Source organism: Panulirus ornatus, chromosome 20, assembly GCF_036320965.1.
Source record: "Panulirus ornatus isolate Po-2019 chromosome 20, ASM3632096v1, whole genome shotgun sequence".
NCBI classification, from domain to species: domain Eukaryota; kingdom Metazoa; phylum Arthropoda; class Malacostraca; order Decapoda; family Palinuridae; genus Panulirus; species Panulirus ornatus.
The window spans coordinates 32,492,863-32,516,977 of record NC_092243.1 but is presented as its reverse complement, the minus strand read 5'-3'; the positions used below and the strand labels follow the sequence as shown (position 1 = coordinate 32,516,977).

Here is a 24,115-nt window from a genome sequence, read left to right as displayed (position 1 = left end):
GTTTCAAAAATAAAGGAAACGGGAAAAACCAAAAAACTTTATTTTCTCCCATTTTATATAAATCTTCCCTTTCCCCCTCCCCCTTTGTTAAAATTTGGGACCCTTTTGATATAATTTTGCCTTCAAAAACAACAAAAACCATAAAGAAAAATTTTAAACTCAGAAACTGACCAAAAGGGTTTGGCAGGATGCTTTTCAAAAAGATTTACCCGGTAAAAAATGTTAAGGTTTTTTCTTTTTAACTTAACCAGAAATAATAAATAAAAAAAACGGGAAAGAAGAAACAGATGCCTTTTTTAAAATCATTTTAAGGAATTTATACATTGTACGACGGAAGCAATAACCATCTCATTTTATCAACTAAAAATTTTTGTACCAAACGAAAAATCTTTTGACTCTAATATTATCAGATACACAAAAAACTGGTAACCTAATTTTGAATGGAAATTTTAAAACAAGTTTGTTTTGTCTATTTTTTGGAGCTATTGTTTCCTTAAAACACACATTTTTGGTTTTCCAAGAAATGGTACTCCACACATTCTTTACCCTTTTTCCAGAACATTTGTCCACTTCCCCACCCCTCCCCCTTTCCCTTTTCTTTTCCCAAAGGGGGTTTTAACATCGCTGCTAAGGACCACTCCCAATATCTGGGCCCATTTCATTTCCCCCAAAAATTTTCCCCAAATTAAAACCTTAAAATCCCAGATGTAATCCTCCCCCCTTGCTAAACGTAAAAACCCTTGTTTTAATTCGAAATTCAGCCCTCCCCTTTCCTTTCACACCCCACTTTTCCCAAAAACTCAACCCTCCGACATTGTATTTTTCCCCACCAAATCAGCCACCAGGCTGAAATCATCGTCCAAACAAAAATTGACTCATTTCCCAGATCCTTTCCCTTCCCAAAAAAGATGCTTACCCCCGCCCCTCCCCCCAAAAAACTGGGTTTAAATTTTATCCCCAAAATACTAAAAAAAAAAATCCTTTAAAAAATTTAAACAACCATTGGACTAAAACAAAACCCCCTGCAGCAGCCCGAGCTTTTCTTTGGGGGAACCCAAAATCATTGTCCCCCTCTTCCTATCTTTATACAAATTTACCTCTTTGAAAAAACGTCTCTGCTTTTGCGGCTTACCTCCCACAGTTTATACTTTTAATTTAAAGACCTTTAAGCAAAGCATCTCTATCAACCCAATCAATTCCTTCTCCAGATTCATAAATGTTAACTTTCAAAACCCCATTTGTTTTTCCCAAATGAAAACTTTTAACACACATTCTTAAAAAGGCAAATTTCGGGAATCCACCCATTTTTCAAACCACTTTGGAAACCACGCTGGCCCCTCCCCAATCGGGGCTCCCTTTTTGACATGCCTTCACCCTTTCATTAATACCTCCCAAAAACAATTTTTCGGGAAATCCAACGGGACGATACCCCTTTTAGTTTAAAAAACCCCATTTTACCCCCTTTTTGCCTTTTGTTCTTTGGTTACTATACATTCATTTCGTTTTAGTCCCCCAGGCCTTTCCCCAAGCCCATAAAACTTGAATATCCTTTACGAACCAATCAACAAAAACCATCACCCCCCCTTTCTTGATTAAATTCGCCCTGCAAAAACATAAAAAAACGACCCGTGGGGGTTGGATGTGCTAAAGAAAAAATTTTTGAGGACTTAAAGTGAGGGGGAAGGGGGGGTTTTTGATCGGGGTAAATGAAAAAAGGGAAAGGGATAGGTATGATAATATATAAAGAGATTTGGTTTGAGAGGCAAAAGAGGGTTTTGTGCTAAAAGGGGGTTTGGACAAGGGAGAAAATTGAGTAAGGAGGGGTTGAAAAGGGGGAAAAATTGTGTCAAAATTGGGAAAAGGGACAAGAAGAAGAGAAAAAAATTTGGGGGAGGGGGAAGGAGGGATCGGAAAAAAAATTTGAGTGCTAAAGGGGCGTACACGGAAAGGGGGGGTGCACGCGATAGGGGGTGAGTTGGGGAACGATTTTGTTTTAAAAATGGGGCCCAAAGTGCGGGGTTTTTTGACTGAACAAGGAGCATGTGGGCCCGGTTGGGGAAAACTACAAAAGGTTTTGGGGGGCCTGGTTATGGACAGGGTTTTTGTTTTTTCGGTGTTTTGCAGGGGGAATCAAAAGGGGAACATGACGAATGGGGGCCTTTTTTCTGTGCCTGTCGCACCTCGCTAACTCGGAATGGAAATCAAGTATAAAAAAAACCCATCAACGATAGAAAATCCCTAACAAATAATATTTAAAACACGTTTTTTTAAATTAATAGGTAAAAGATAAAAATTAACAATAGGATAAAAAAAAAAATGATTAATGAAATGTTTGATAAAAACAGTAACATTTTGATATAAGATAAAAATGATAATGTAATAAAAAATGATAATGTTTAATGAAAATAATAATAATAAAAAATAATAAAATAAAAAAATAAGGGAATAATAATTGAAAAATTTAATGAAAAAACATAAAAAATAAGGGTTTTAAAATTAAAATGATGAAAAGTTTAAGGGAAAAAGAGGGATAATTTTAAAATAATGATAAAAAATTTAAAAAATTTTTTTCATAAAAATAGTAATGATAAAAAAATGATGATGTGAAAATAATAAAATAAAGTAATAAAAGGGGTTTAAAATAAAAAAAAAATGTTTATAATAAGGAAAAAAAAATAATAATAGAAATAAAAATAATAAAAAATAAAAATTAAACCCATAAATAATAATAATAATGGATAATAAGAAAAAAAAATAATAATAATAATAAAAATAAATAATAATAAAATAATAATAATAAAATAATAGAATATAAAAATAAAAATTTTATGTAAATATAATTTTAATGAAAATTTAATGTAATAAATGATAATTAATAAAAATAATAAATTTTAATGATAAAAATTTAAAAATAAAAATTAATAATAAATAATAAAAAATTAATAATAATAATAAAAATAAAATAATGATAATAATAAAAATAATAAATAATAAATAATTTTGTTTAAAAAATTTTAATAAAAAATAATGAAAATAAAAAAGAAATGAACATAAATGAAAAGTAAAAAATGATAATAAATGAGATGAAAAAATAAAAAATAATAATATAAAAAAAATAATAAAAAAAATTTTAACCCAAATAAAAAAAAAATGAAAATAATAATGATATAATAAAAATAAAAAATAAAAATAAAAAAATAAAAAAATAATAATAATAATAAAATGGGAATAAAAAATAAGGAAAATTATATAAAAATGAAAATTTAAAATAAAAAATTAACAAATAATAAAAAATAATGATTAAAATAAAAGGGATAAAAATTTGAAAAATGAACAAAAAAAAAATAATAAAAAATTGATAAGAAAAAAGATAAGTAATAATAATAAATAATAAAAATAATAATAATAATAAAAAATTAAATAAAATAATAATAAATTAATGATTTGAGATTAAATGTGAAAGGGCCCTTGGGTTTGGGCCATTTTTTTTCTTTGGGTTTCCTTTTTTTTTTTTTTTTTTCCCTAAAAAAGGGGAACAGAAAAAGGGGGCCAGATTAAGGATATTCCCCAAAGGGGCCCGGGCCCCTGTTCAAAAAGGGCTACCGTTTTAACGCGGGAAATGGGAAAAGGGGGCATGAAAAAAATTATATATTAAAAATATAAAATTATATATATAAAAATATAAAAATTAAAAAATTATAATAAATATATAATATTTTTCAGGGGGATTTTTTGCCCCTTTTTTTGTTCTCCCATGGGGTAATTAATTACAAATTTAAAACTGTAAAAATTTTGGGAAAGGAGGCAAAAGGGAAACCGGGAAAGTGGGGGGGCCCCCTTCGTAGATCCCCTCCTTTTCCCCTTTTCTCCCGCCTTCTCTCTTCTTCCTTTTTCTTTCTCTCTCTCTCCCCCTTTTCCCTTCCTTTCTTCGTCCCCCACCAAAATTCCTGATGGTTTTTTTGGTTTATTCTAAAGAAAAGACCCCCAGTTTCTTATATTCAAAAACCTTTTCATAAAAAATTTTTTCCCTTTGGCACAAAACCCACAACACATATAAAAAATTTATTATTATAAATAATATATATATTTTATATATATATAGATTTTTTAAAAATAAAAAAAGAGAGAGAAGAGGAGAGAGCTGGGAATTGGTGTTGAAAAAAGGGGCCTTTGTTGTCTTTTTCCTAGCGTTTACCCGAAAAAACCGGGGGGGGGACGCAAACAAAGCAAAAAAAATTTATAAAATAAATAAATAATGATAATAAAAATTTAATAAGGGTTTAATTTGTTTGAAAAAATAAGGGGAATAATGAAAATTTAAATATGATCATAATAATTGTTTGATAGTCATAATGATGATAAAAATATAATAATGATGATAAAAAAAATTTGAAATTATAAAAATAAATGAAAAAATATTAATGATGATAAATAGAAATTTAATAAAAATGATAATGATAATAATGAAAAATAATAATAATATAAAAATAATAATAATAAAAAATAAATTTTTTTAATAACAAAAAATGATAAAAAAAAATGAATGAAATAAAAAAAAAATAATAATAATAAAAATGAAAATAATAATTTCCCCCAATAATAATAATAATAAAAATAATAAAAAAATAAAAAAAATTAATAATAATAATAAAAATTTAAAAATAAAAATAATAATAAATAATAATGAAAAAAGAAATAAAAAATATTTCCCCAAGGACTGGGATACCTTATGTAGCCAGATTATTATAAGATGCTAATGACACGGAACCTGCCCATATCCTCAGCCATCTTCACGCTTAGCCTACAAGCCTCAAGCCATCCTGCCACAAGCAACACAGGTAGAAATAACGTTGACACTAAAAAGGTCCTTCGGCGCTACCACTGGAGCAAATTCTTCCCAACATTCATAGGTCCCTCAGCCCAGACCACACCAGACTTGATATTTGGAAACAGGGAAACCGCCACAACATCCACACCAGGAAACATAAACCTATAAAAGAGCGATCATTTTCTCATGATAGTCACTATATCAACAGCTCCACTCCTGATACCGAGCACACAACGATTCGCTATCCAAATCGCCATCTGGAGCATATTCAGTGAAATCATTAACAGAGATCTCCCTAACATCAACCTTGAAGGGACGATAACTGACGATATAAACAAGTCATTAAATAGATGGGGTGAAACCACGGAAAAAGCGATATTAGCTGCAATCCTCATCACCAGAGACAAGACATCATCATACCCTCCCCCACCTAAGTAAAAATACAAACTAAATACCATTTCACCAATATCCTCACCACCGTCAACTCCCACGGCTGAACATGTGACTTGTACCAACAAAGTAAGGAACTCCATCAGACCTTAATGGTGAACCCCAAAGGACACCATAACGTGCACTTGAGAAATCATGATCAACTCCCTCGTGCAAAAGTACAACCCGAAAGCATTCTAATTATGAGTGAGACGTTTACAAGGGAAGTCCAGAGATAACATTAAGTATCTGAAAGTCATGGATAACGGAATTCATCAACACGGATAACAGGATTCAAGATTACGCCGAAAGAAAAGAGAAAATATAACCAAGATCTCGAAAAAAATTAGGAGACTAACTGGCTTAGCTTAATGAAAGAACCATCTCACACCAAACCACAGGTTCATCTAGACTGGACCTAGATACGTGCTTCTCACGACAAGTAACTCGTTCAAAGTACCAACAACCGCCAGACAACCAAGAACTCAGCCCCAGGAAAATGCAGAATAGATGAAACAAGTTAGCATGCTGCCTCTGGTCTGGACCTCAAAATGTTTTCAACATCTACAGTGCTACGCTATGCAGAGAATACTTCCTCGAAGGATGAAAGAGGCCAGAGTAATAACGATACCAAAATCGGAGAATGCCAGTTAGAGACCAGAAGAACTACCGCCCCATCTCCCTCTAGGAAAAAAAATGTTGAAAGAATAATTAGCCTTAGGTTAAGTGGACACAGAAAAAAATTACCCTATAACCAGAATTCGTACTGCCTTTTCAAGGGCAAAAACACCACATCTGCAACTGCGATTACGACAGAAGGAAATGACTATACCCAAGACGAGAACATATGAGGTTTAGTTCTGGCTACAGACGAGGATCTCGTTCACAATGCTGAAGCAGGAAGAAAGCTTAGAACAAGTGATCACAAAGAAATTACTTATAACATTTGACACTACATGTAATGTTGGTCAACATGAATGCCACGAAGATAACATCAGACTCAAAACTTGCAAATTCTAATGCTTATCAGTTGCTATTGACCAATAACTCTAAATGATGTGGTCGACTAAAACGAGTGTCACTTGCTCCGTAGAAACTTCCAGAGGAATGGAAGGTTGCCAGTGTAACACCGATATTCAAAAGGGATCAGTAAGTCACTGCCCATAAATTGCTGTCCAATTAGCTTAACGTCTCTAGATGGAGAACTTATGGAAAGTATCATTTAGGAAAATTGTTTGTAACCATTTACAGGAACGCCACTAATTAACGATTCTCAGCATGATTTTCGACAAAATCGCTCGTCTGATAAACCGGCTTAATTGCCTTACAATACAGATAAAATGTATGATGAAACTAGAACATCAGATTTTATCAATCTAGATCACTAAAAAGCATTTGATAAGATTCCGCATCAAAGATCATTAGCTAAAGTTAAGTCACGTGGAATAGATGTGGTTCTTCTTCGGAGGATAAAATATTGGTTGAATTGTTGTAAACTAAGATTTGTGACTGATGGTCGAGCCTCGGAATAGTTAGACGCATGGGTCGGGTTTTTTTTCTCATATATATCGCAGATGATATCAAGTTGGGGAAATAAATCTACTACTGAAACTGAACGTTTGTAGTCTCAAGCTTGCATAGAAGATAAGTAAAAGAAAAAGACTTGGGCGTAATAATCTCTTGCGACGTAAAGCCAGGTAAGCAGTGCACAGAAGCAGTGAAGAAGGCAAACAAAATTCTTGGATTCATAGGTAGGGCTTTCGAATCTAATTCTAAGGAAATCATCCTCACTCGTTATAATTCATTGGTACTGAGATGGTCTGTACAAATTAGATAATTTTATTGTTGATAAGATTTGTAAAATGATAAGTTTATGAACGCTCGTTGCTTGTTTGGACAATCACTTGTTTACCATAAGGCTCCTAGCCTGTTCTCTTCGATGTATATCAACTGACTGTTATATTTCTCTTTGTGTCTCCCCTGATGATGTGATTATTACACGAAAGTGAACTTGGGGAATTTTCGTGTATCATTTTCCCCTTGGACTCATAGGAATATCTTGATCACAACACGCAAAATTGTGATCCTTTTCCATATATAATATATATATATATTTATATTATATCTATATATATATTATATATATATATATTATATATGTATATCGTTATTTTTTTTTTTAATTTATACTTTGTCGTGTTCCCGCTCGTTTGCGAGGTGTAGGCGGCACGGAAACAGGACGAAAGGGAAATGGCCCAACCCCCCCATCACATGTATATACATACGCCCCACACGCAAAATTTATACATACCTACACAGCTTTCCATGGTTTACTTACCCAACGTTTTCAAAACCCCGGATTCAATCCACTGACAGCACGAAAACCCCCGGGTTTATACCACATCCCCTCCAATTCACTTATTCCTTCCCCTCCTTTCCCCTCCTGATGTTAAAGGCCCCGATCACACAAAATCTTTTTCACTCCATCTTTTCCACCCCCTTTTTGGGTCTCCCTCTTCTCCTTTTTCCCCTTTCCCCCTTTCCGGGACAATATATCCTCTTGGTCAATTTTTCCTTTCATCATCCTCTCCTTTGGGCCCAAAACCACTTAAAAAACACCCCTTTGCTCTCTCAACCACGTTTCTTTTTATTTCCCCCACATTCTCTTCCCCTTTTCTGCTCACTCGATAAACCCCCTCACACCCCCAATTGCCCTCAAACATCTAAATTTCCAGCAAAAAATAAAAAAAAAAAATTTTTTTCCCCCCCCGCGCAAACTCTATCCATAGCCCACCCCTCGAAAACCATACAAAAATTTTTAAAAAACCATTTTCCCTTCAAACATCCCCCTTTTTGGGCTTTCCGAGTAATTTTCTCTTTTTCCCAAAAACTTTTCTTAAAGGGCCCCCAGGTTTTTTGCCCCCTCCCCCCCCCTATGACCCCACCTCCGCTTCCCAGGGGTTCCACCCCGTTTGCCAGATCTCCACTCCCAGATATAAAAAAACACTTCATTCCCTCCAGTTTTTCCCCATTCAATCACCTAAAAAATTGACTTGCCCCTTTTAACCCCTACTGTACCTAAAAACCCTTGTCTTTTCACATTTACTTTTTAACTTTCTTTTTCCCACACACTTTTCCAAACTCGTCACGGGCTTTTTCCCATTTTCTCACAGAATCAGCCCCCACCCGCTGTATCATCAGGGGAACAACAATGACTCATTTCCCCAAGCTCTTTTACCCCAACGGGACTTCATATTTCCCCCCTTTTTAAAAAAACTTTTGGGCTTTTACCCCCCTAAAAAACCCCATCCATAAAAAAAATTAAAAAACCTTGGGGGACATCACACACCCTGCCGAAAACCTACATTCACTGAAAACCCAATCACTTTCCTCTCTTCCTAAAAGTACAAAAACCCTTAATCCTCGAAAAACTTTTTCAGCTTTAACAACTTTCCTCCCACACCATATATTCTTAATACCTTCCACAGAGCATCTCAAACAACTCATTCCTTGCCTTCTCCAGATCCATAAATGGTCATCAAATCCCTTTTCTTTTCTATGTATTTTCACATACAATTTTTCAAAGAACACCCGAAACCACACATCCTCTACCCCTTCTTTAAACCACCCCTGCTCTTTCCCCCAAACGGGTGCTCTGTTTTCAGCCTTCCCTTCAATCAATACCCTCCCTTTTTAATTTTTCCAGGAATATCAACAAACTTTTACCTTTTGTAATTTTTAGCAAATCACTTTTATCCCCCTTTTCCTTTGTACAATGGACTATGCACGCATTTTCCCCCCAAACCCCAGGCACCTCACCATGAGTCATAAATTTCATTAAATAAACCCTTTCCAACCAGTCAACAATAAAGTCACCCCCCTTTTTTTAAAAATTCCACTGCAATTCCATCCAAAATGCGGGTTTGCCGGGGTTTATCTTCCCCAAAGCTTTTTATAAACCCCTTCTCTGTTTTTCCAAATCATTTTCCCCAACCCCCTTCCCCCCTTTGCCCCACCACCTCGACCAAAACACCCCATATCTGCCCCCTCTATCATTTAAACAATTTCAACAAACCTTTTAAAAAAACTCACTCCATTTCCCTTTTCCCATTTACCACACTTTTTTATCATCCCCCCTTTGCGGGCCCTTTTATTTTTGTTCCCTTTTCTCCCTTTTCTTACGCACTTTTTTTACCTCCCTTCCCGAAACTTTTTATTCTCCCTAAAAAATTTTAAAGATACTCTCCCCACCCCAACTCTTATTTGCCCTTTTTTTACCTCTTTTCACCTTTTCTTGACCCCCTGTCTCTTTCTTTTTTACATTCCCCCTCAATTTTCATTTTTTCCCCGCCCAAAAAAGTCCAAATGCCCTCTCTCTTCTCTTTTACTTTAAACTTTTTTCTTCTTCATCCCCCCAAATCACTTTCCCTTTTAATCAACCCACCTCCCCCTCTTCTCATGCCACAAGATTTTTTTTGGCAATTTCCCTCCTGTTTCCTTTAAAAACTCCCTTTTCCCCCCCCACTTTTCCCCCTTTCTTCCTTGTTCTCCCTTTTTCCATTTTTTGTCTCCCGTCCTTCCCGGTACTTCCCCCCACCCCGGGGCTCCTTTCAAACTCACTTACTCTCCCACCCCCTTCACCCCCAAAAATTCACTCTTCTTTTTTGAAAAACCCCTACAAATCTTCACCTTTTTTCCCCCACAAAAATAATGATCAAGGGGCAACCCTCCCGTTTTCCACCTTCAGCACATTAACATTTCCCAAAATCTTTCTTTTTGCACGCCTGTTTAATTTTAAAACTAATCCAAAAAACGCTCCCTGGCCATCTCTCCTTTTCATAAGTATACTTATGGTTTTTTCTCGCTTTTTTAAAAAGGGATTCCCCCAAAATCAGTCCTTTTTCAGAAAATAAATTACAACCCCTTTTACCATTTTCCCTTTTTCAAAAACTGAACCCCCCCCATGTATACCAATTATTTCCCCCAACTGCCACATTACTAAACCCTTTTCATTTTAAATACCCATACTATAACCCCTTTTCGTGCCAAAACCCCTAAAAACATCATTCAGCCCGCTCCCAAAACCTTGCCCCTCTTGTCTTTCTTCTCATGCCCAGGTGCATATGCACCAATTACTCACCCACCTCTCTCCATCAACTTTCAGTTTTCCCATATTAATCGAGAATTTACTTTCTTACACTCTATCAATACTCCCCAACTCCTGTTTCAGGAGTATTGCTAACTCCCTTCCTTGCTCTTTCCTCTCACTAACCCCTGAACTTACTCCCCAGACATTCCCAAACCACTTTTCCCCTTTACCTTGAGTTTCGTTTCACTCAGAGCCAAAACATCAGTTCCTTTCCTCAAACATACTACCTATCTCTCTTTTTTCACATCTTGGTTACATCCACACACATTTAGCACCCCACTCTGGAGCCTTGAGGAAGGATGGCACTCCCCGCGTGACTCCTTCTTCTGTATTCCCATTTTATTTTTTAGGAAAGTTAATACAAGGAGGGGAGATTTCTGGCCCCGCTCCGTCCCCTCTAGTCGCTTTCTACGCCACGCGAGGAATACGTGGGAAGTATTCTTTCACCCCTATCCAGGGATCATATACATACATTACATACATATAACATACACAACATAAACATACATACGATATTATACACACACACACACATAATATATATACATATGAAAAATGTAAGAAACAATTTAGGAAAAACTGGAAAACTTCTAGCTTGAAATGAATGAAAAAAATGAAATGGTCAATAATGGTTTCAACCTTGGCTATGGAAAAAAGGAAATGTATACATTTATTTACCCAAACGTCAATACAGCAGTTCTCATCAATTTAACACTGTATCAATAAGTTCACTGTCTAGGCTACATTTTTCTCCAAATTTCACTATTTTTCCTTACATTTTTATTTGTGTTCTGAAGGTTCTCTTCAAGATTGATGGTCTTTTCCAGTAAGGGTCTTCACATCTTGGTTACATCCACACACTTTAGGCACCCCACTCTGAGCCTGACGAGGAGGATGCTTGTTCCTTTTGTTATAACCCTAAATGACTAATCTCTGGACCTGACATGCCACTGTCTGTGTCTGTGCTTGTGACATACATGGAGACCTCATAGGTCACTATCTGGTCCGTCTCCTCACATGATTCTAATCACCTTGTTGAGGAAGGCGGTGGCCAGGATATCCTCGTATGTATGAGTTGAAGTCTCTCACCGGCGTCTTCTGGCGAGACGGCGGGTCAAACCCCTCCGTTGGCTAGGGAGGATATTGCTGTCCTTGATGGCTCTGGTGAGTGCTGGGAGAGCTGGGCGTGGCGGTTTGGTGGAAAGGTCCTCAGGTGGCAGCGGCCGATGGTGTGGTGGAGTGGTGGTCGGGGCGGCGGTTGACGTGGTCCAGGGGGCCCCCAACTTGTCCCTCCCCAGGGGGCCTCGATGTGTGAGGGACGCTCTCCTCCACCTACTCAGGTGGGGGGGGCGGGGGGGCATCATCTGGGGATCGGGGTTCCCTGGTTCTCCTGCGGCCTGCGGGCCTGGAGCAACACGCCCGCCACTCGTATGCCTTGGCTGCGGTACTACCAGGGGGCACACTTGCGGCACACGGGAGGCCGCAGCGCCGCCGCATGCCCTCCGCTTCTTGTAAGGAAATGGAGAAGGCCTGGCCGCACCTGGCGCAGCTGCCAGCACTGCGCCCGCCGGCAACGGACACTGCTCCTGGCGCGCTACGTGGTCTATAAATTAGGCGATATCAACATTCCTATCACTTGCTCAGCGGAAACAATGCATGTTTTACTATCGCGCAGGGGCACCAACACTTTATATATATATATATAATATAATATATATATATATATATATTATATACATGTATCTGTTTAATAATTCACTATTTCATCTTACTTATTACTTAGTTGCTGTTCTTCCCGATTATCGACGTAGCGCAACGAAACAGACGAAGAATGGTCAACCCCCACACACATAGGGTATATACATAAACGCCCACACAGCACATATCACATTCATATACATTTCAACATTTACCATACATTATACATACACAGCATATACACTTATTACAAATATACATATTCATACATGCTGCCTTCATCCATTTTCGCCCCCACTCACCATACCTGAAATGGCACCCCCTCCCCCCGTGTTTTGTGCGCGAGGTCGGCTGAAAAAGAAAACAAAGGCCACACTGGTTCACGCTCAGCTCTAGTGTCATTTGTAATGCACTGAAACCACAGCTCCGTTTCCACATCCAGGCCTGCAAACATTGCCTGGGTTACCCCAGACGATTTAACATACCTTGGTCAATCCAGTGACAGCACGTCGACCCAGGTATACCACATCGTTCCAGTTCCCTTATTCCTTGCAACGCCTTTCACCCTCCTGTGTGTTCAGGCCCCGATTGCTCAAAATCTTTTTCACTCCACCTTCCACCTAAAATTTGGTTCCCACTTCCTCGTCCCCTCCACCTCTGACACATATATCCTCTTTGTCAGTCTTTTCTGTCACTCTCTCTCCATGCGACCAAACCATTTCACAAACCCTCCTCCTCTCCTCTTTCAACACGCTCTTTTTAATTACCACACATCTCTTTACCCTTTATTACTCACTCGGTCAAACCACCGCACACCAAATATTGCCTCAAAAATCTCATTTCTAACAATCCACCCTCCTCCTCACAATCCTATCTGTAGCCCATGCCTCACAACCATTATAACATTGTTTGACCCCTGTTCCCTCAACATGCTTCTCGCAACTTATCTCCCATACCATTATACTCTTAATATCTTCCACAGAGGATATCTATCAACTTCATCTATATATATTATATATATAGTTTATTTTTTATTATATATATATATATATTATATATATATATATATATATATATATATGTGTGTGTGTGTATATATTTTTTTTTTTTATTTGGCTTTGTCGCTGTCTCCCGGCATTTGCGAGGTTCGCGAAGGAAACAGTAAGAAGAAATGGCCAACCCACCCCATACAAACATGTATATACACCACAGTCCACCACGCAAAACATACACAACCCATACATTCTCAATGTACCTTTATTATATCCACACAGACACATACATATATACCCATGCACACAATTCACACTGCCCTTGCCTTTTATTCATTTTTCCATCGCCACCTCGTCACACATGGAATACCTCCCCTTCCACCCTCCTGTGTGCGAGGGTATAGCGCTAGGAAAAGATAACAAAGGCCCTTTCGTTCCCATCAGTCTCTAGCTGTCATGCAATAATGCCCGAAAACCCAGCTCCCTTTCCACATCCAGGCCCCACACAGCTTTCCATGGTTTACCCCAGACGCTTCACATGCCTTGATTCAATCCACTGACAGCACGTCAACCCCGGTATACCACATCGCTCCAATTCACTCTATTCCTTGCCCTCCTTTCACCCTCCTGCATGTTCAGGCCCCGATCACACAAAATCTTTTTCACTCCATCTTTCCACCTCCAATTTGGTCTCCCTCTTCTCCTTGTTCCCTCCACCTCCGACACATATATCCTCTTGGTCAATCTTTCCTCACTCATCCTCTCCATATGCCCAAACCACTTCAAAACACCCTCTTCTGCTCTCTCAACCACGCTCTTTTTATTTCCACACATCTCTCTTACCCTTACGTTGCTCACTCGATCAAACCACCTCACACCACACATTGTCCTCAAACATCTCATTTCCAGCACATCCATCCTCCTGCGCACAACTCTATCCATAGCCCACGCCTCGCAACCATACAACATTGTTGGAACCACTATTCCTTCAAACATACCCATTTTTGCTTTCCGAGATAATGTTCTCGACTTCCACACATTCTTCAAGGCCCCCAGGATTTTCGCCCCCTCCCCCACCCTATGATCCACCTCCGCTTCCATGGTTCCATCCGCTGCCAGATCCACTCCCAGATATCTAAAACACTTCACTTCCTCCAGTTTTTCTCCATTCAAACTCACCTCCCAATTGACTTGACCCTCAACCCTACTGTACCTAATAACCTTGCTCTTATTCACATTTACTCTTAACTTTCTTCTTCCACACACTTTTCCAAACTCAGTCACCAGCTTCTGCAGTTTCTCACATGAATCAGCCACCAGCGCTGTATCATCAGCGAACAACAACTGACTCACTTCCCAAGCTCTCTCATCCCCAACAGACTTCATACTTGCCCCTCTTTCCAAAACTCTTGCATTTACCTCCCTAACAACCCCATCCATAAACAAATTAATCAACCATGGAGACATCACACACCCCTGCCGCAAACCTACATTCACTGAGAACCAATCACTTTCCTCTCTTCCTACACGTACACATGCCTTACATCCTCGATAAAAACTTTTTACTGCTTCTAACAACTTTCCTCCCACACCATATATTCTTAATACCTTCCACAGAGCATCTCTATCAACTCTATCATATGCCTTCTCCAGATCCATAAATGCTGCATACAAATCCATTTGCTTTTCTAAGTATTTCTCACATACATTCTTCAAAGCAAACACCTGATCCACACATCCTCTACCACTTCTGAAACCACACTGCTCTTCCCCAATCTGATGCTCTGTACATGCCTTCACCCTCTCAATCAATACCCTCCCATATAATTTACCAGGAATACTCAACAAACTTATACCTCTGTAATTTGAGCACTCACTCTTATCCCCTTTGCCTTTGTACAATGGCACTATGCACGCATTCCGCCAATCCTCAGGCACCTCACCATGAGTCATACATACATTAAATAACCTTACCAACCAGTCAACAATACAGTCACCCCCCTTTTTTAATAAATTCCACTGCAATACCATCCAAACCTGCTGCCTTGCCGGCTTTCATCTTCCGCAAAGCTTTCACTACCTCTTCTCTGTTTACCAAATCATTTTCCCTAACCCTCTCACTTTGCACACCACCTCGACCAAAACACCCTATATCTGCCACTCTATCATCAAACACATTCAACAAACCTTCAAAATACTCACTCCATCTTCTTCTCACATCACCACTACTTGTTATCACCTCCCCATTTGCGCCCTTCACTGAAGTTCCCATTTGCTCCCTTGTCTTACGCACTTTATTTACCTCCTTCCAGAACATCTTTTTATTCTCCCTAAAATTTAATGATACTCTCTCACCCCAACTCTCATTTGCCCTTTTTTTCACCTCTTGCACCTTTCTCTTGACCTCCTGTCTCTTTCTTTTATACATCTCCCACTCAATTGCATTTTTTCCCTGCAAAAATCGTCCAAATGCCTCTCTCTTCTCTTTCACTAATACTCTTACTTCTTCATCCCACCACTCACTACCCTTTCTAATCAACCCACCTCCCACTCTTCTCATGCCACAAGCATCTTTTGCGCAATCCATCACTGATTCCCTAAATACATCCCATTCCTCCCCCACTCCCCTTACTTCCATTGTTCTCACCTTTTTCCATTCTGTACTCAGTCGCTCCTGGTACTTCCTCACACAGGTCTCCTTCTCAAGCTCACTTACTCTCACCACCCTCTTCACCCCAACATTCACTCTTCTTTTCTGAAAACCCATACAAATCTTCACCTTAGCCTCCACAAGATAATGATCAGACATCCCTCCAGTTGCACCTCTCAGCACATTAACATCCAAAAGTCTCTCTTTCGCACGCCTGTCAATTAACACGTAATCCAATAACGCTCTCTGGCCATCTCTCCTATTTACATAAGTATACTTATGTATATCTCGCTTTTCAAACCAGGTATTCCCAATCATCAGTCCTTTTTCAGCACATAAATCTACAAGCTCTTCACCATTTCCATTTACAACACTGAACACCCCATGTATACCAATTATTCCCTCAACTGCCACATTACTCACCTTTGCATTCAAATCACCCATCACTATAACCCGGTCTCGTGCATCAAAACCACTAACACACTCATTCAGCTGCTCCCAAAACACTTGCCTCTCTTGATCTTTCTTCTCATGCCCAGGTGCATATGCACCAATAATCACCCACCTCTCTCCATCAACTTTCAGTTTTACCCATATTAATCGAGAATTTACTTTCTTACACTCTATCACATACTCCCACAACTCCTGTTTCAGGAGTATTGCTACTCCTTCCCTTGCTCTTGTCCTCTCACTAACCCCTGACTTTACTCCCCAGACATTCCCAAACCACTCTTCCCCTTTACCCTTGAGTTTCGTTTCACTCAGAGCCAAAACATCCAGGTTCCTTTCCTCAAACATACTACCTATCTCTCCTTTTTTCACATCTTGGTTACATCCACACACATTTAGGCACCCCACTCTGAGCCTTCGAGGAGGATGAGCACTCCCCGCGTGACTCCTTCTTCTGTTTCCCATTTTAGAAAGTTAATACAAGGAGGGGAGGATTTCTGGCCCCCCGCTCCCGTCCCCTCTAGTCGCTTTCTACGACACGCGAGGAATACGTGGGAAGTATTCTTTCACCCCTATCCCCAGGGATAATATACATACATATACATACATATACACATACACACACATACACATACATACGCATATATATACACACACACACACATACATATATATACATATGAAAAATGTAAGAAACAATTTAGAAAACTGAAACTTCTAGCTTGAAATGAATGAAAAAAATGAATGTCACATAATGGTTCAACCTCTGGCTATGGAAAAAAGGAAATGTATAATTTATTTACACAAACGTCAATAGCAGTTCTCATCAATTTAACCACTGTATCAATAAGCTTCAATGTCTAAGCTACATTTTTCTCCAATTTCACTATTTTCCTTCACATTTTCAATTGTGTCTGAAGGTTCTACTTCAAGATTGATTGTTTTTCCAGTAAGGGTCTTCACATCTTGGTTACATCCACACACATTTAGGCACCCCACTCTGAGCCTTCGAGGAGGATGCTTGTCTCCCTTTTGTTATAACCCAAAATGAATAATCTCTGACCTGACATGCCACTGTCTGTGTCTGTGCTTGTGACATCATGGCTGACTTCAATAGTCACCTCATCTGGTCGTCCTCCCTCACATGATTCTAATACCTTGTTGAGGATGGCGGTGGCCAGGATATCCTCGTATGTATGGGAGTTGAAGTCCTCAACGGGCGTCTCTGGCGAGACGGCCGGGTCATACCCCTCCGTCTGGCTAGGGAGGATCATTGCGTCCTTGATGGCTCTGGTGACGTGCTGGGAGAGCTGGGCGTGGCGGGTGGTGGGAAGGTCCTCAGGTGGCAGCGGCCGATGGTGTGAGTGGGTGGTGGTCGGGGCGGCGGTGACGTGGTCCAGGGGGCCCCCAACTTGTCCCTCCACCAGGGCCTCGATGTGTGAGCGGACGCTCTCCTCCACCTACTTCAGGTGCGCATCATCTGGGGATCGGGGTTCCCTGGTCTCCTGCGGCTGCGGGCTGGAGCACACGCCGCACACGTATGCCTTGGCTGCGGTACTCCAGGGGGCACACTTGCGGCACACGGGGAGGCCGCAGCCGCCGCCGCACTGCACCCGCTTCTTGAAGAAAATGGAGAAGGCCTGGCCGCACCTGGCGCAGCTGCCAGCACTGCCGCCCGCGGCACCGACCACTGCTCCTGGCGACGCTACGCTGGTCTATAAATTAGGCGAATCAACATTCCTCATCACTGCTCAGCGGAAACAATGCATTTCTACTATCGCGCAGGGGCACCAACACTATATATATATATATATATATATATATATATATATATATATATATATATATACATGTATCTGTATAATAATTCACTATTTCATCTTACTATACTTTGTTGCTGTCTCCCGCATTATCGAAGTAGCGCAACGAAACAGACGAAAGAATGGTCCAACCCACCCACACACATAGGTATATACATAAACGCCCACACACGCACATATACATTCATATACATTTCAACATATACATACATATACATACACAGACATATACACATATACAAATATACATATTCATACATGCTGCCTTCATCCATTTTCGCCCCCACCTCACCATACATGAAATGGCACCCCCTCCCCCCGTGTGTGCGCGAGGTAGCGCTAGAAAAAGACAACAAAGGCCACACTGGTTCACGCTCAGCCTCTAGCTGTCATTTGTAATGCACTGAAACCACAGCTCCGTTTCCACATCCAGGCCCTGCAAACATTGCCTGGGTTACCCCAGACGATTTACATACCTTGGTTCAATCCAGTGACAGCACGTCGACCCAGGTATACCACATCGTTCCAGTTCACTCTATTCCTTGCACGCCTTTCACACTCCTGTGTGTTCAGGCCCCGATTGCTCAAAATCTTTTTCACTCCATCCTTCCACCTAAAATTTGGTCTCCCACTTCCCCTCGTCCCCTCCACCTCTGACACATATATCCTCTTTGTCAGTTTTTTTCTCACTCATTCTCTCCATGCGACCAAACCATTTCAACAAACCCTCCTCTTCTGCTCTTTCAACCACGCTCTTTTTATTACCACACATCTCTCTTACCCTTTCATTACTCACTCGGTCAAACCACCGCACACCAAATATTGTCCTCAAAAATCTCATTTCTAACACATCCACCCTCCTCCTCACAATCCTATCTGTAGCCCATGCCTCACAACCATATAACATTGTTTGAACCACTGTTCCCTCAAACACTGCTTCTAGCAACTTATCTCCCATACCATATACTCTTAATATCTTCCACACAGAATATCTATCAACTCTATCATATATATATATATATATATATATATATATATATATATATATATATATATATATATATATATATATATATATATATGTGTGTGTGTGTATATATATTTTTTTTTTATTTTGCTTTGTCGCTGTCTCCCGCATTTGCGAGGTAGCGCAAGGAAACAGAAGAAAGAAATGGCCCAACCCACCCCCATACACATGTATATACACACACGTCCACACACGCAAACATACACACCCATACATCTCAATGTACACATATATATATATACACACACAGACACATACATATATACCCATGCACACAATTCACACTGCCTGCCTTTATTCATTCCCATCGCCACCTCGCCACACATGGAATACCATCCCCCTCCCCCCTCATGTGTGCGAGGTAGCGCTAGGAAAAGATAACAAAGGCCCCATTCGTTCACACTCAGTCTCTAGCTGTCATGCAATAATGCCCGAAACCACAGCTCCCTTTCCACATCCAGGCCCCACACAACTTTCCATGGTTTACCCCAGACGCTTCACATGCCCTGATTCAATCCACTGACAGCACGTCAACCCCGGTATACCACATCGATCCAATTCACTCTATTCCTTGCCCGCCTTTCACCCTCCTGCATGTTCAGGCCCCGATCACTCAAAATCTTTTTCACTCCATCTTTCCACCTCCAATTAGGTCTCCCACTTCTCCTCGTTCCCTCCACCTCCACATCGTCTTGGTCAATCTTTCCTCACTCATTCTCTCCATGTGCCCAAACCATTTCAAAACACCCTCTTCTGCTCTCTCAACCACGCTCTTTTTATTTCCACACATCCACCCTCCTGCGCACAACTCTATCCATAGTCCACGGTATATATACATATATATATATATATATATATATATATATATATATATATATATATATATATGCCTGCGGCATGAGAAAGGTGGGAGGTGGGTAGGTTAGAAAGGGTAGTGAGTGGTAAAAGAGAAGAGAGAGGAATTTGGACGATTTTTGCAGGGAAATAATGTAAATGACTGGGAGCTGTATAAAAGGAAGACGCAGGAGGTCAGGAGAAAAGTGCAAGAGGTGAAAAAGAGGGCAAATAAAATTTGGGATGAGAGAGTATCGTTAAATTTTAGGGAGAATAGAAAGATGTTTTGAAAGGAGGTAAATAATGTGCGTAAGACAAGAGAAGAAATGAAAACATCGGTGACGGGGGCTAATGGAGAGATATAACAAATAGCGGTCGAAGTGAGAAGGAGATGGAGAGAGTATTTTGAAGGTTTGTTTAATGTGTTTGACGATAGAGTGGTAGATATAGGGTGTTTTGGTCGAGGTGGTGTGCGAAGTGAGAGGGTCGGGGAGAATGGCTAGGCAAACAGAGAAGAGGTAGTGAAAGCTTCGCGGAAGATGAAGGCCGACAATGCGGCGGGTTTGGATGGTATTGCAGTGGAATTTCTTAAAAAAAAGTGGGTAGCTTTTGGTGAGAATATTCAGTGTATGTATGGTTCATAGTGAGGTGTCTGAGGATTGGCGGAATGCATGCACAGTGCCATTCTATAAAGGGAAAGGGGATAAAGGTGAGTGTTTAAATTATGGAGGTATACGTTTGTTAAGTATTCCTGGGAAGTTATGTGGGAAGGTATTGATTGAGAGGATAAAGGCATGTACAGAGCATCAGACTTGGGGAAAAGCAGTGTGGTTTCATAAGTGGTAGAGGATGTGTGGATCAGGTTTATGCTTTGAAGTATGTATATGAGAAATACTTTGAAAAACAGATGAATTTGTATATAGAAATTTTGGATGTCGAGAAGACATACGATAGAGTTGATGGAGATGCTCTGTGATAGGTAATAGGAGTATATGGTGTGGGAGGTGAGTTGCTAGATGCAGAGGATGTAAGGCATGTATACGAGTAGGAAGAGAGGAAAGTGATTGGTTTCCAGTGAATGTTGGTTTGCGGCAGGGGTGTGTGATGTCTCCATGGTTGTTTAATTTGTTTATGGATGGGGTTGTTAGAGAGGTAAATGCAAAAGTTTTGGAGACAGGGGCAAGTATGCAGTCTGTTGTGGATGAGAGGGCTTGGTAAGTGAGTCACTTGTTGTTCGCTGATGATACAATGCTAGTGGCTGACTCAGGAGAGAAACTGCTGAAGCTGGTAACTGACTTTGGTAAATTGTGTGAAAGAAGAAAGCTGAGAGTAAATGTAAACAAGAGCAAGATTATTAGGTTCAGTAGGGTTTAAGAGCAAGTCAATTGGGAAGTAAGTTTGAATGGAGAAAAACTGGAGGAAGTGAAGTGTTTTAGATATCCGGGAGCGATTGTAGCAGCGGATGAACCATGGAAACGGAAGTGAGTCAGGGGTGGGGGAGGGGACGACGATTCTGGGAGCGTTGAAGAATGTGTGGAAGACGAGAACATTATCTCGGAGAGCAAAAATAGGTATGTTTGAAAGAATAGTGGTTCCACTAATGTTATATGGTTGCGAGGCATGGGCTATAGATAGGGTTGTGCGGAGGAGGATGGCTGTGTTGGAAATGAGATGTTTGATGACAATATGTGGTGTGAGGTGGTCTGACCGAGTTAGTGATGAAAGGGTAAGAGAGATGTGTGGTAATAAAAAGAGAGCAGAAAGAGTAGAAGGTGTATTGAAAGGCTTTGATCACATGGATAGAATGAATGAGGAAAGATTGACAAAGAGGATATATGTGTCAGAGCTGGAGGGAACGAGGAGAAGTGAAAACCAAATTGTAGGTGTTAGGAAGAAGTGAAAAGATTTTCAGCGATCGGGGACTGAACACACAAGAGGGTGAAAGGCGAACAAGGAATAGAGTGAGTTGGAACGATGTGGTATACCACGGTCGACGTACTGTCACTGGATTGAAATAGGGCATATGAAGCGTCTGGGGTAAACTATGGAAAGTTCTGTGGGGCCTGGACGTGGAAAGGAAGCTAGGGTTTCGGTGCATTATTACATGACAGCTAGAGACTGAGTGTGAACGAATGTGGCCTTTGTTGTCTTTTCCTAGCGCTACCCCGCACACATGAGGGAGGAGGGGGTTTTTATTTCATGTGTGGCGGGGTGGCGATGGATTGAATAAAGGCAGCCAGTATGAATTATGTACATGTGTATATATCTATATGTCTGTGTGTGTATATATATGTATACGTTGAGATGTATAGGTATGTATATCTGCGTGTGTGGACGTGTATGTATATAAATGTGTATGTGGGTGGGTTGGGCCATTCTTTCGTCTGTTTCCTTGCGCTACCTCGCTAACGCGGGAGACAGCGACAAAGCAAAATAATAATAATGAAAATAATAATAACATATCTATATATATATATATATATATATATATATATATATATATATATATATATATATATATATATATTTTTTTTTTTTTTTTTTTTTGCCGCTGTCTCCCGCGTTTGCGAGGTAGCGCAAGGAAACAGACGAAAAGAAATGGCCCAACCCACCCCCATAAACATGTATATACATACACGTCCACACACGCAAATATACATACCTACACAGCTTTCCATGGTTTACCCCAGACGCTTCAAATCCCTGATTCAATCCACTGACAGCACGTCAACCCCGGTATACCACATCGATCCAATTCACTCTATTCCTTGCCCTCCTTTCACCCTCCTGCATGTTCAGGCCCCGATCACACAAAATCTTTTTCACTCCATCTTTCCACCTCCAATTTGGTCTCCCACTTCTCCTCGTTCCCTCCACCACCGACACATATATCCTCTTGGTCAACCTTTCCTCACTCATTCTCTCCATGTGCCCAAACCATTTCAAAACACCCTCTTCTGCTCTCTCAACCACGCTCTTTTTATTTCCACACATCTCTCTTACCCTTACGTTACTTACTCGATCAAACCACCTCACACCACACATTGTCCTCAAACATCTCATTTCCAGCATATCCATCCTCCTGCGCACAACTCTATCCATAGCCCACGCCTCGCAACCATACAAAATTGTTGGAACCACTATTCCTTCAAACATACCCATTTTTGCTTTCCGAGATAATGTTCTCGACTTCCACACATTCTTCAAGGCTCCCAGGATTTTCGCCCCCTCCCCCACCCTATGATCCACTTCCGCTTCCATGGTTCCATCCGCTGCCAGATCCACTCCCAGATATCTAAAACACTTTACTTGCTCCAGTTTTTCTCCATTCAAACTTACCTCCCAATTGACTTGACCCTCAACCCTACTGTACCTAATAACCTTGCTCTTATTCACATTTACTCTTAACTTTCTTCTTTCACACACTACCAAACTCAGTCACCAGCTTCTGCAGTTTCTCACATGAATCAGCCACCAGCGTTGTATCATCAGCGAACAACAACTGACTCACTTCCCAAGCTCTCTCATCCACAACAGACTTCATACTTGCCCCTCTTTCCAAAACTCTTGCATTCACCTCCCTAACAACCCCATCCATAAACAAATTAAACAACCATGGAGACATCACACACCCCTGCCGCAAACCAACATTCACTGAGAAGCAATCACTTTCCTCTCTTCCTACACGTACACATGCCTTACATCCTCGATAAAAACTTTTCACTGCCTCTAACAACTTGCCTCCCACACCATATATTCTTAATGCCTTCCACAGAGCATCTCTATCAACTCTATCATATGCCTTCTTCAGATCCATAAATGCTACATACAAATCCATTTGCTTTTCTAAGTATTTCTCACATACATTCTTCAAAGCAAACACCTGATCCACACATCCTCTATCACTTCTGAAACCACACTGCTCTTCCCCAATCTGATGCTCTGTACATGCCTTCACTCTCTCAATCAATACCCTCCCATATGATTTACCAGGAATACTCAACAAACTTATACCTCTGAAATTTGAGCACTCACTCTTATCCCCTTTGCCTTAGTACAATGGCACTATGCACGCATTCCGCCAATCCTCAGGCACCTTCACCATGAGTCATACATACATTAAATAACTTACCAACCAGTCAATAATACAGTCACACCCTTTATTTGGGGTGAAGAGGGTGGTGAGAGTAAGTGAGCTTGGGAAGGAGACTTGTGTGAGGAAGTACCAGGAGAGACTG

General features: G+C 40.2%; 1 protein-coding gene across 1 annotated transcript in view; it reads right to left on the bottom strand.

Moving 5' to 3' along the window:
• Positions 1–17,656: 17,656 nt before the first annotated feature.
• Positions 17,657–24,115, bottom strand: part of LOC139755738 (uncharacterized) — a 35,488-nt gene continuing 29,029 nt past the window's right edge. Inside the window, 1 exon segment of the mRNA XM_071674370.1 lies at positions 17,657–17,911. Within this exon segment, the coding sequence (XP_071530471.1) occupies positions 17,657–17,911 (255 nt within the window).